Here is a 14,030-nt window from a genome sequence, read left to right as displayed (position 1 = left end):
CTACTTACTTATAAATAGCACACCCTAATTTTCCTAAGTGGTCAGTTAATAGTTTATAAAATCTATACCAGATGAGATCTAAAAGTGTCTAGGCCTTGAAGGTGTATTTTATTTTAATTTTAAAAGGAATTAGGGTTTCCTTAAACTCTATAGTAGCATACTTACCCTTCTAAAGCAGTCCAAAAATGTGAAGGACAGACAGGAAGAATTTTCTGCAGCTACAAATAGAAAAACCATGGTAGAACTTGCAAATATTTCAAATGTGATGATGAACAATGTAAACCTGCAGCTGTCTTTTCAGAAGTTGTCCAATTAAAGAGCCCAAGCCATGTTTTCAGGTATTCTTCACCAAACAGTGGTTTACTTGACTTATATAAATGAGACAAATTAGTGTTAGGCAAAATAGTAAGAATTTCTGAGCTTTTATTTATAAATTAATTCCATAAACTACTAAACATAACAACAAAGAGTTCTTATGGATAGAAAAATAAATTATTTTAATAGCTATCAAATCTGCCTCTTGCTTCTGGAGAAATGAATGCATGACATACACATATTTTCCCATCTAAGAACTAACCAGGCCTGACCCTCTTAGCTTCCGAGATCAGATGAGATTGGTGCATTCAGAGTGGTATGGCCGAGATGACATACACATATTTTCAAAGTATCTCTAACATTCACTTACAAGTAAATACCACTGTATTTTTATACAGAATTGGAAACAGTCTGTGAAGAAGCTAATTTCTAGTAACTTTCTACCTGTAAGAACTGACCTTCATAAAATATACACATTTTATAAATCTTGTAATTCAAGTAATTTAATTAATCATCCACAATTAGGCACAAGTATACATGGAAAGGAATTTTACTATGGTCAGAAAAAGATTTTTTTAGGTGATAACGGGATTTTATTTCTAAAGTCCCCTTTTCTGTTTTTGTATACTTTAGAACACATTTAAATCTAAGAAGAAACAATATCCAGTCATTTGATTCTTTGCTTTTTTCTTGCTTGAAACTGTTCTGTTTTGTTTTTTACAGATTTAATCAGCACTGACAAGGCAGGATCAATGGGCTTCTTTTGGGATGCTTTTTCAGTCTCACTTTCTTTTTTCTTTATTGCCTGAGTAATTTCTTGTTCTTTTTGTTCTCTTTGCCGGGCTTTTTCCTCAAGAATTTTTTCCATAGCTTTTGTTTTCTTGAAATTAGGATCTGAAGGGTCCAAATTGAACAAATGGGAAGTATACATTGCCTGAAATCGTGCATCACTCACGTTTACCTGAAAATTCAAAAGGAGTAAATACATGATGAATATAATCATTATATACAGCAAACATGTATAAATAAAAATAAATTTTAAATGAAAGAGTAAACTGAATATCCCAGAAATGAGAACAAATTTAGAAAAGAGTGGCTAGCTGGCTAGTTGTTCATGACATAATATACAAATCCGAGCACTTTTCACTGATTCATAGAATATTACTTTTCCAGATTTCCAGTGAATTTTAAAGACCCATGCTTGGACTGCTATGTGCAGGGTGTTCTGTTCTTATTTCATATTCACAATCCACTGAAAGGGAACTATTGTGGTCAACATATATATCATGGTTTCTAACTACAATGACTATTTCGACTGACTGACTATGGGAGTGGTTCCCAAGGAAAGCCTTTCCCTGCATACAGCATGAAATTGATTTCTGGCTGGGATAAATAAGCCAATCAGGACATTTGCTGAAGTTTTATGCAAAGTCATTGCACTCTGAGTACACTTTAATAAATTTCAACCTTGGTGCCAAGAATAAGCAGCTACTAACGGTGACTCATAGATTAAAAGATTTAAAGACCACAATAGGAAAGAATTCACTCAAGACCAAGATTGGCCAGATATGAGACCCAAACTTATCTTCTTTTTCTCTATAAAAACATGTGGTTCCTTATTTAGAAGTGTAGCCTTCATCCCAGCCAGGCTTTGAGTGTTGCCAGGCAATGGGTGATCAGCAAGAAGAGAAGCATGAGTCTACCTGGGCATGGAGGGTAACTTTACTGTGTTATAATGAGGTCAACAGATGTGACAATAAGAAAAGCAAGAACATCAAGAAACATATTTTTACGTATGATTACTAATCTGTGAAGGCAGATCTCATAATAAAGTTAGCTGCAAATCATCCCTTGTTTTTATAAGAAAACTAGTTCAATGAAACTTCAGTGGAACAGAAGCATACATGAAACTGACTCACACACACCAAGTGGAGCTATGAGTTGCCCAAAGACTTTCTATAAGCTACACAGAGAATTATCTGTACACTTCCCTCTATTCTTTAGACAAATTCAATTTTCTCCATCTTCTTCTGGGTCTTTTTTTTCCACCTTAATTGCTGAAAATTGTAAAGTAATTCGTAATTGCTGTTTCTAAGGTTCTTGTAGAGGGCTCAAAAATCTATTGCTATTAGGATTAGGTACTATGTAAAAAGAAACAAGAAAAAAAAAAAAGAAGGAATGATAGAAACAAGACATTAAGAATTCAAAAGAACACAGCCAAATGAGCTGGCCTCTGTCCACAGTGAGCATGATGTGCACCTGCTATTCTTTTTTTTTTTTGTCTTTTTCATTTTTATCAGTACCGGGGATTGAACTCACGACCGCCTGCTTGGAAGGCAGGTGCTTACGCTGCTGAGCTAAACCCCCACTCCCTTAACCTGCTATTCTTTAACGAGGCATAATTAAGCCTGGCTTTCCTGATGTGAACATTGGTACACAGGGTTCTAACATAAGGGTACATATTTTTGTTATAACACGGGTACCAAAATGGAAGTCGATCATTTTATCTTGTGGTCAACTAAAGAAAGAGTAACATACTCTGGCTGGGAGATGAACTACACTAGAGTAAAAAATGACAGCTGTGGCTCCACCTCAGGCCCTTCCAAGACACCTGCGACTACATCCACTTTCTATCTCCAGAGCTGCTATTACATCTTTAAGAGCTTAATGACTCGTGTCCTCGGTTACCTCAAAGTCATCCTCTAATAATTCCTTCTTTTTCATAAGCTTCTTCTTCTTCTTTTTGCTCAGGTTCTGGTGTTCTACAATCTTGTTGTAATTGAAGTGTTTCTTGCTGTCCTCCTCCTCATCCATCACAAGCAAAGCCATTTCAGCCTGTGAAGAGAAAAAAAACAAGTTCAAATGTACAACAGTACACTTTTTGCCCACTGTTACTTTAAGAGTATTACCTATGCATAATAAATGGAAAACAAAAAGATACATTAGGATGTATGGCTCAAGCAGCTGGGCAGGCTCACTCCCAGACACCGATGTGCCTATCAGCCACAGAGGTAGTAGAGATATGGTAGACTAGGCCTCAATTCACTTAGTGTAACTTGCTAGCAGGCTGCAGGAGTTAAGTTCCCAGGTCTCTCAAATATAAATTTCATTTTCACTTTGCTCCTTTTAAGTAATAACTCTAAACTAGTAAATAACACTAAATCTGTTTTGTTTTGCACACTATATATTTTCCAAATGTGTACTTTAGCAAGAATTTCTTTAGCTTTTTTGCTTTTGCCTTTTTTTCAGTAACAATACATTTCTATAAAATCAGAATCTTAGCATTTACTTATGAAATCTAGTATAACATGTTTCCACTTTCTTGTTTTTTTTAATCAATCATGTATTATATGGGAACACTTTCAGAATGAGGTAAACAACTTTTATATATTAGAGAAAATACAAAGTATGCTCCCCAACTTTTGCAAATCTTCCTCAATCACCACCTTAGACTTATTTCCTTTTACTTCTGTTTTTGGCACTTGCGTGTGACTTTTTACAGCCATTTTCCACTAGAAAGATGTTCTGTGTTACTCTTTAAGTAACTTTCTGAGTATAATTCACATGCAATTAGTGGAGAATACAAAAATGCATCAAGAGGCAGAGTTTAGGTGACAGGCTTACTCCCGGCAGTGCTGTGCAGAGCAGCTAGGGAGGCACTGCTGACTCTAATTTCTATGCAGCAAAAATGCTTATGATTCAACTTTTGGAGTCACTGAGGCATAAGGTTCACCACACTTTCAGTGAAGACTCTGGTTTTGTACATTAAATTTATGTTGCTCACAATAAAAAGTGCTATTAGCACCTGACAAGCCATAATAGCAAAATCTGTATTACATAGGACAGATTCAGATAAGTTTACTGTAGTATTATTTTAGGTTTAATAGCAGTGTTTTATGTCTTACAGTAAGTTTTTAATGAGAAATTTCCCTCTGAATCATAAAAAGATACACATTGTGAGATAAATTTTAACTTTGTACTAGTTGAAGAATGACGTTTGAGGCCAGGGATATAGCTTAATGGCACTGTGCCTGCCTGGCAAGCTGTGAGGTCATGAGTTCAATTGTGGGTACCAGAAAAAAAGACAAAAAAAAAAAAAAAAAATAGAAATGGTGTTTGGTAAAAAGGTGGTACTTTAAAACTATGCTGCTAAAATATTTAATTATGTATTTTATATAAATTTTATTGCTGAAACCATTTATTTTTAAAATTAGGACACTGAAAACTCATGTGGCTAGTTCATTACAACTGGACATACCAATTATCTATCAAACAAGTAACAATGACCACATTTACCTTTTGTCTTTCTGTTTCAGTTTCTTCCTCTGGAGAGGTGGCATCTTTTACAGATTTCACTGATTTTTTCTTTAAAGCTGGCACAACGAAACATGAAAGAAACATAATAGGGTGAACAGTGACAATCTGTTTATGAACAAAAATGCAAGATACAGAAATAAACTCAATAATAAATGTGTCAAAACTAACAGAAGAAAAGATGTATTACTCAAAGATAGCTGTGGGTGTGAATGCAGTAAATGCAGTGTTTCTGGATGGGGCTGCTGACTATAACGAGGAAGAACTTTCTTCTTCAAGTAACGTACTATTTACATTAGCAACTAAAAAAATCAAGTCATTTCAATAGATGCAGAATAAGCACTTGACAAACTTAAACATGTATTAATGGTACAGGTAATTCAAAGAAGTCTTTACAAACAAATCACTACAAAATGGATTCAGAAAAAAAATCAGTACAAAATATATGTACAGTTTGTAATAGCTAAATCTTGGAAACAACGCAAATGCTTATCAACCAAAGCATGGATAAAACAATGTTTGTTTTTTTTTTAATACAAAGGAGTAATATTTAGCCATAAAGAAGGATAAACATGAGACATTTCTAGGTAAATGGATGCATCTTGATACTACGTTCTTAAGTGAAATAAATGGGATACATACAAATATCTTGTGTATATATCTCTCTGGTATGAGAAACTGAAAGCATAAATAAGGAACAAAATATACAATAGATATTGTGAAACAGAAAGAGGAACTAGGAAAGGAGAAAGGGGAAAGGAAGGAAGGGAAAAGAAAAAATGAGAAAACAAGGATAAAATGGTGACAAAGCTTTGTAAATGAGAGGGAAAGGAACTCAAAGGAGGGGAGGAGATTGGGGAAAAGAGGAAGAATCAAAGCATATCATATACAGGTATAAACTCCCTATGATGCTATGATCATTATGTATATTTAAACTGCACCAATAAACTTAATAAAATAAATAAACAAATAAATGAGGCCCCAAAATGGGGAAAAAATGGAGACAATGGAACATATGGCTTGGTATTTCTCAAACAGAAAAAAGAAGTGTTGTTCAACAACTGGTGCTAGGCAATTTGTTTCATTCTGGAAACAAAGAAGTGAGTTATAGCTTTATTTAATAATAAGTGAAAAAATAATATGCAAGGGGGTTGAAGATTTAAACATTAAAATCAAACAAAAAACCTGTGAGAAAATATTCAAGGGCATAGTACTTGTTCTTAAATAGAATCACTTTCTCAGCATAAAAATACTGAAAATCACAAAGAAAAAAAAATCCATAAACATCAAGTAATCTGAACTCTTTAACACTCTGTAAAAAAATTGATTTGTAAAATAAAAAAACTAAGCTGGCATTTGGGAGGCTACCCAGCCTAAACCTAATGTATCAACAACAAAACAGCCCCACTTATCCTTACAATAACGACCTGATTAGTCATTACCAGTAAGGATAAGTTTCACAAAACCCTTTTTCTTCTTTAAAGACAAACTTGCTCTTCAGTTAACTTCTAGCTCTATTACTAGGCAAAACTACTTAGGACAAAAGTCACTCCTGATTGAGGTCTCTACATGCTTATAATTGGTGTGAAGAAATCTGGAAGCTACGTGTAGGGGCTGCTAAAAAGACACTTGTCCCCTCTGAGACTTGGGATGTTTAGGCAGGGGTGACTATTATATTACAGCCTCCTTTCCTTATACCAGCTGGACTGACATGGGGTCTTTTTACCTCTCCTTTACTGCTCTCTTCTTCCATCTTTTGTTCTCTCCACTTCTGCAAAAGATCTGTCTTCCTATTTCCTACTATTTTTCTCTCTCATTGTCTCTGTCCCTGTCTCTCTCTTTCTATATTTTGTTCTTTACTTATATGGTCCTGCGCTGAAAAGAAACAGCCTACACTTCCGTGCTGTGGCTCCTGGCTTCAACATGTGTGAGTGCCCAAGATGACCCACTTGAGTCTTTTGAGCTTCTCATTTATCATTTATAGCTTAAGAGCCCTGTGGGTACCGTATCACCTTAACCATGTGATCCGTGGAACAATCTGACACCCAGTGCCCCAGAGGCAATAGAGTGTGAAAGATATAACACTGTTTATGAAGTATGCTTGCCAAAAACATTTGATACAAACCTAACCCTACAAGTAGTCTAACTTCTAATCTATTGCAAATACAGGGAACAGATGGACCAAAAACTATTAGGTGAACTAGAATGTAAGACATTCTTTTGAAAAGGCAAATAAATGGTATGAAAAAAATAAGTCTGTGAGCTGTTTTAGATTACAATGAACTTGCAAGATTAAAAAATTAAACATATTGTGTGAACCCTGATGGAACCTGAGTAAAAGAGAACAGAAGCACTCAAAAGATGTTCGGAGGCTCCCAAAACACAATTTGTACTCTATAGCATGACACAATGGCTAGGTTCAAATCTTAGCATCCTCAGGTACTAGCTGTGTGGCCCTAACTGGAGGGCTAATTAACATCTCTGTATTATCCCAATGTACTCATCTGAATATGGAGATAGTAACTAATCACCATATAGGGCTGTTGTGAGCATTAAATGAGTCAGAAAGGTACAATACTTAGAACTATGTCTGGTACACAGTAAGTGAGTATGTGTGGGCTATTTTTACTATTTTAAAAATTTTTATTATTTTTACTTGCATGAACGAACTATCTATGCTGAAATGTGAGTAAAGTCCCTCACCTGTACAATGGACATTATCTCTTCCTCACCACCTCACAGACATATCAAGCTTAAGATTATAACTTTTCTGTCTATGCACATATTTTTAAATGCAATCAGCAAGGTGCCAACTTTTTAGGGTCTTGAAGTCTACCCTCTCTGCCACTACTCTTGACTTAGGAGAGCTCTTTGATAATGAATGGACAAGTAGAAGATCATATGTAGAAGATCACTGTGTGGCAGGGAAGAGAAACCAGCAGGCTGTGTATGATTTAATACATAAAGGAGATAAAGATCTTCACATAAAGCTGTGAAATATAATCTCAAAGAGCCCACAATTAACGGTAATGGATTTTATAACAACCTTGTGAAAAGTCATAAAAAGAATATGAAAGGCAGATTGAAACAAGGGGGGGGGATCTTCAAGGTTGTCAAGGCTAAAAATGATATTCAATTTTATTGCGATGAAAATTTCTTTGCTCACAAAAATTTACTGTGTGTTAGACTGAACTGGTCAAAAGATAAATAACACATCTGAGTCCTGTGTGCATGTTAACAAGACTACATTAAGAGCGCACATCTTCCAGTTTTTTTTAGGTGTTCTTTTTCTTCCTTCTCTAGAAAGCTTTCAGACCTCAATCAGAGGAGGGTGACTGGGGGAATGGAAGTTCCTATTTTCTTTTATCTTATTTTTTGTCATTTGAGAGAAGGTCTCACTATGCAGTTCAGACTGCCTTGAGCTCACTTTGTAGCTCAGGTTAGTCTCAAACTTCCAATGACCCTCCTGTCTCAGCCTTCCAAGTGCTGGGATTACAAGTGTGAGCCACCACGCTCAGCTCCTATTTTAGAATATTACCATTATCAGGTTATCATCTGACAAGAAATCCTATCTCTTGTTACTGTTGCAAAAAGTGCATACGGATCAATTCTAAAAGTCAGATATCAACAGGGACTCCAATTAAACTATTCTTTTAGGCCAAAAATCTAATAACATACATCTATGGGAAAAGATGTGCTACAAAAATATCAATCTATAAAAGACGCATCTATAAACAAAATCCCATTTTCCATTATTTATAATGTCTGAGAATTATTCTATAAATAAATCCTTCTTCTAGAGGGTTTAAGTGAGTACTTCATGTGAGAAAGAAGACAGTTCACTAGTTGGCACATATCAATAGAATACTGACCAAATGGGGAGTGGTAAGCCCTCTAATGCTTTACATTTTTTTTTTCTCATGGCAAGTCTGCAATTGTAGATCACTCGCCCTTAGAGAAAGCTGCAATCTGTTAATCTTCATTTAGCATGATACATTCTGGCTTTGCTTGGAAATCAGTAGTTTTTTATGTTCAGTTTCTATTCATGTAGGTGCTGGCATCGGCTCTGGTCTCTACAATGTACTTGTAGATGCACAATAGGACTCAAGATTTTATCAGCCAGAGCCTTGGGAAACTCAACTACGTTTTTTGAGCTTCAGCTGTTTATTTGTCTATAAAGCAGACTGAAATAAAGACTGTAGAACAGAATGCAAACTAGAACATTTGTACACTGTAAAAAAAACCTCAGCATACAAGCGGGACATTATAAGTACTAAAAAAAACTGGTTGAGTGAATCTAATGGGTGGATCATATTACTAGACCATAATAGTGATTTATCAAACTCTAAAGCTGTGAAGACAAAGAAAACATTTGTTTGTTTTTTGAGACAGGGTCTCTCTATCTAGTTCAGATTGGTCTTGAACTCGCTTTGTGGCCCTAGCTGTCTTGAACTCAGTTATCCTCTTGCCTCAGTCTCTCAAGTGCTGGGATAATAGCATGTTTCCCAGCTGACAAAGGATACATTTTAATAATGATGCACTCTATTTCAGTTCTGTTTTTTTTCAAAAACAAAATCTTATTAAAGAGTGTATGTAATTAGGCTAGGGCATAGCTCAATGCAGAGTGCTTGCCTAGCAAGTGGGAAGTGAGTTTGACACCCTGCATCACTGGAAAAAAAGGGAAAGAACAAAGCAAAGGAAAAAAAAGTATGCAATTAAGACAGCAACAAGCATTTTGTCTAACACTTCACTTTTAAAAGAAAATATTACCTTTAATTTATCTTAGAGGTACATTACATTTTCAAGACTCCCATCTGATACCCAGTTTGCATTTAGGGAAAAAAAAATAGAAGAAAACATTTTAAATGTCTTATATTCACTTTGGCTTCTAACCCAAGCCAAACACCAGTGTGCTCTCATTCAATGATACAATTCCTTCACATTGTGAAAGCTGTGTAAGTATAGCTGTATGGGACTGCCTAGGGCAGTGGTGGTGAACCCATGGTACGCTTGCTATAGCAGGCTATTGTCATTGAAAGGTCTAAAAGGACTAGGGCAAACATATTATAAAGGTACCTAAGTCCAATTAGTTTACAGTGTTCAACTGTAGAACTTAAGAGTATATATCTTTTCAACTACTGCTAGGCCAAACTCATATAAATATTTTTGCAAAACACCTTTTTACCCTTTCAGAACAACTATAATTCACTTTCAAATACTAATACTGAAAATGTTTTGACAAATTAAAGAAAGTAATACTATCATGATAAACTAATATACTATTTAGGTCACTTCAGTTACTTTATGCTTACATTTTTAGATATAAAAAATTTTGGTGAAATTTGAACCAAAATCTATTTTCCCTTAAAAGTACCTGTACTAAAGTCATATCTAGAAGATGTGCATGTGCGCGTGTGTACACACACACAACACATCCCTTTTTACTTCCTCATAAGCATCCATTGCCCTAGTTAAAAGCATGCTTCTATCTGTCCCCTAACTGACCCAAATCACAAGTGTAAGATGTTAACATCAACACTCATTCATTATTATCTTGGATATTCACTGTTAAGTACACATTTACTTTATTCTGAAAGAATATCCCTAACTCTATTTAAATTTTTATTTTGAGGCAAGGACTAAATTACCCAAGCTGGGCTCAAATTTATCATCCTACCTCAGTCTTCCAATGTACTTCTCTTTTGTCTTGTAGAGGACTCAATGCATGCTGCTACAGATAAAGATAGTTTGTGCATCTTCCTTGTTACAGTAATCCCAAGAAGGTTAAAACAATCTAAAAGCTCATACCTTCAAACAAAATGATTTTTTACTTACCCAGATTTAGTTACTACTTCAGAGTAAAACTAGAAAATGATCTACATTCTTGGTTTTTATCTCATCTCTTACTTATACCTTAACCCAGATTAACTTACTGAAAGTATGTTAAGACACTTCTCTGTATGCCAGCTGGCACGTGACAAATACATCACACCTTTCCTTTAAGCACTTCATCTCCTCTTTGTTCACACAATGCATATGTAATGATGTTTCTCCTCTTGCTTCACAGATGCTTCGTAGATACATGAATTTTCCAGGTAGTACAGCCTCCATATGATGCAGCACAAGTGCCTTTTGTCAGCCTCACTTGAACTCTAGGTGAACACTGCAATGCAGCTTATCAATGCTTTCTGCCTCCAGCCCTATGGTTTCTAGCACTACTTACATGCTGATTTACAATTTTATATTTGTGCTGACTTCTCTGCAGATCTCTCAGATGCATGTCTAAATGTCAACTTGACACCTCTACGTGGACATCTGACAGTCTCAAAGTGATTATGCCCCAAATGGACCTGTTTCTGTCCAACTCACATCTCCCGTCCCTATTTTACTGTCTAGCTCAAAAAATGGAAGGGAATTCCCCCAGCAATTCAAGCCAAAACCCAAGAGTTATGTTGAATTTCTTCCTTTTCTAAATGCACTAGCGAACTTACTTCCAAAATAATCCCATTTTCCTTTTTCCTTTCCATACTACTGATGGCATGAAGTCTCAACAACCGTCATCATTTGTCTAAAATTCTCTCTGCAAAAGATTGGTCTCCCAGCTCTTATTAATGCCTTCTTTTATCTGTTTTCTTTGCAGGAACTAGTTTCACTTCCTTGCTTAAAGGCTGTTGGTGGCTTATCATGGTCAGTGTTAACACCTAAGTTTGTTTACATGACAACAAAGCCACACAGAGTTGGTTCAGGCTAGGCCTTCACCCTAGTCCCACACTGGACTTCCTTTCTGACCACGGTCTAGTCATGTAGATGTCTTTCAATTTCTCCAGTACCATGCAATGTTTTTTCTTTCCTCTGGTTCTCTCCTTGGCAATGATCTGCCTCCAGTTCTTTATGCCTCACTCCTTAGTCAACAGTTCTAAACTCAAGAATTACTCCTAGAGAAGCCTTGTCTATTCTATGTAAACTCCTCTTTCCCCCTTTTCTTCCTAGTTATATTGCTGTGTTATCCTATTTCTTTTAAAACATGTACCATACCCTGTAATATCCTTACTCGTTTGTTTACCATCATCCCCAAATCAGACTCCTTAAGGGACATGATCTTGCCTTGCTACTTCAGTACTATCTATCTCTCGCTTAGCAGTGCCTAGTACCTGGGAGGCTATCAAAATATTATTGATAGAATAAAAAAAAAACCTGGCAAGATGTTGAGAATCACTTGGATGATTCTTCTTGAAAGAGCAATTATCTCCATTCTGGATAAACTTGGCTCTATGTCCATGTACTGATACATGCAGAGCTGATTACGCCATGCCTTTGCTCCTTCAACTGGCATTATGAAATTTAAATTGGGCTGGCTGGGAAGTTGATGTGTAATCTTTGAAGCAGGGCACAGTCACTGGTTCCCTGCTCAGTGACTCCCAGAAAAATATGGTTGAGCGGGGTGGGGTGAAAAGCCGTGCTTCACACTGCACCACGCTGTCCCCAGGTCTGAATGGAGTCTCAAGAGGCTATGATTTCCCAAGGAAGAAAAGACTATACATCAAAGCTGAAGCACCAAACCCAAAATATTAGATACTAGCTCAGTTATGTTATGCAGATTACTCTCTCTGCATTTCTTTCCCTCTACATATTGCAGACCTCTGCGATCTCTGCGATCTCAGGACTCCTACGTAGCCCAGCTCAACTGCACTAGCACTCATGTATTTCTCACTGTCACTCAACCCCAAGCCACTCCCCTCATGGAGAATTAGTAACACCTGGGCTGGGCTCTGAGTCATGGCCTTTGTTTCAGTGATCCTTCATCCTGGCTGGACTCAGGACCCCTTAACTCCCCATAACTATATACATGTCTTAGTGTCTTTACTCTCAGCTCGGTTTGCACTGGAAACGGTAGACTGGAATTCCAGTATCTTTTCCATGGGATTACAAATATAAACTTCCCAGGGGACAAGCCTCTCTCCTCCATGAGTCAGCACCATTTGTGGACTGTGTGGTAGTAGGGAGTGGGGAGACCAGGCCTCACAAGGAGGTGGTCCCCACCTGGAAACCAGAACCATACTGGAGTGGGGTCAGCCAGACCCAAACTTCTCTCCATGAGTGAGTGCTATTCGCAGACTGCAGGGAGGGGGTGGGAGACGGGATCAGGCCTCACCAAGAGGTGATCTCCATTTGGAAACCGTATCATTTTCACTGTTTTGTTGGGTTGGGTTTTATTCTCTTTTGTTTTGTTTGATTTTATTAAATCAGATGGCATGAGCAGCTATTCAAAAGCTAGCAATTATAGTAGCTATTTGGATTTACTATTGGCTTGTTTTGAAGTACATTATTGTATTCATTGTTTGGTTTTGTTGTTTCTATTCTATTCTGTTCTGTTCTAATTTTACTATGACTAAAGGTATCTGCAGCTTTTTTTTTTTTTTTTTTGTCTTTTTGAGATAGGATCTTGCTATGCACTTCAGGCTGGCCTTGAGCTCACTTTGAACCCAGGCTGATCTCAAATTCAGGCAGGATCCTCCTGCCTCAGCTTCCCAAGTGCTGGGATTACAGATATGCTTGGATTACAGCCATCATGCCTGACTTTTTGTTTGTTTTTGCCTCTCCCTCTTTTTTATCTATGGTGCCAGGGATCGAACTCACAACCTCGTGCTTGGCAGGAAGATGCTTATGCCGCTGAGCTAAAGCCCTGGGACATTCTGCAGCTATTTTGAAGACAACAAAAGGCATCATGATAACTATTACTGATTTTGTAAAGTTTTGAAGTCCTGTATCACTTATACTAGTTTATTTTGTTTGGTTTTATTGTTTTATTTTCCTTGGTTTTATGCTGTTTAAAAAAAAGATTCTCAGTCTCTCTCTTTTTCCTTTAACAACCCCCCCACCCCCACTTATGCTCAGACAAAAACAATTGCTGCTGGGAAACAGTCTGAAATCAAAAGTACATTGAAACAAAGCAAATTTTACCTAGACTTTTCATTTGGAACTTTTGATACAAGTTTAGGGAAAGCTTTATGCAAAGTTTAAGAAACTGGCCACCCCAAGTCATCGAATCATTTAACTCACTCTTTGAATTCTGCAATCTGACCAGATTTCACATGCAAACTGAAGCACTTTGGACAGAGAACAAGGAAACTATAATGCTTCACGTTTCTCCATTATAAACTTCATTTTAACCAGAGGATAAGGCTAAAATTCATCATCTAGAAATGACCACGCAGGTATGATAAAAAGCAGAGTATGCTAAGTTTCCATTTCCCTTTCCAATTCTCAAGAATCTCACATTCTATAATAGACTTTATTCATCTTGATCTCCTTTTCATCAATAAAATGTCAGTGTTAAAAGCCTGTAACAACCAGGAAATAATTTTAAGCAATTTTGACTTTCCTGTTGAGAACTATTCTGG

General features: G+C 36.6%; 1 protein-coding gene across 2 annotated transcripts in view; it reads right to left on the bottom strand.

Moving 5' to 3' along the window:
• Positions 1-403: 403 nt before the first annotated feature.
• The window catches only part of Esf1 (ESF1 nucleolar pre-rRNA processing protein homolog), a 69,617-nt gene continuing 55,990 nt past the window's right edge, over positions 404-14,030 (bottom strand). For both annotated transcript variants that reach the window (XM_003476539.5, XM_013159880.3), the window contains exons 12-14: positions 4,612-4,688; positions 3,004-3,150; positions 404-1,276 (exon numbers count right to left, since the gene is read on the bottom strand). In XM_003476539.5, coding sequence (XP_003476587.2) covers positions 983-1,276; positions 3,004-3,150; positions 4,612-4,688 — 518 coding nt within the window. In that variant the 3' untranslated portion in view covers positions 404-982. The remainder of the gene's footprint in view (positions 1,277-3,003; positions 3,151-4,611; positions 4,689-14,030) is intronic.

This window comes from Cavia porcellus, unplaced genomic scaffold, assembly GCF_034190915.1.
Source record: "Cavia porcellus strain 051 isolate PalLab524CR breed Dunkin Hartley unplaced genomic scaffold, mCavPor4.1 scaffold_5, whole genome shotgun sequence".
NCBI lineage: Eukaryota > Metazoa > Chordata > Mammalia > Rodentia > Caviidae > Cavia > Cavia porcellus.
This window is presented reverse-complemented; position numbering and strand designations above follow the sequence as displayed.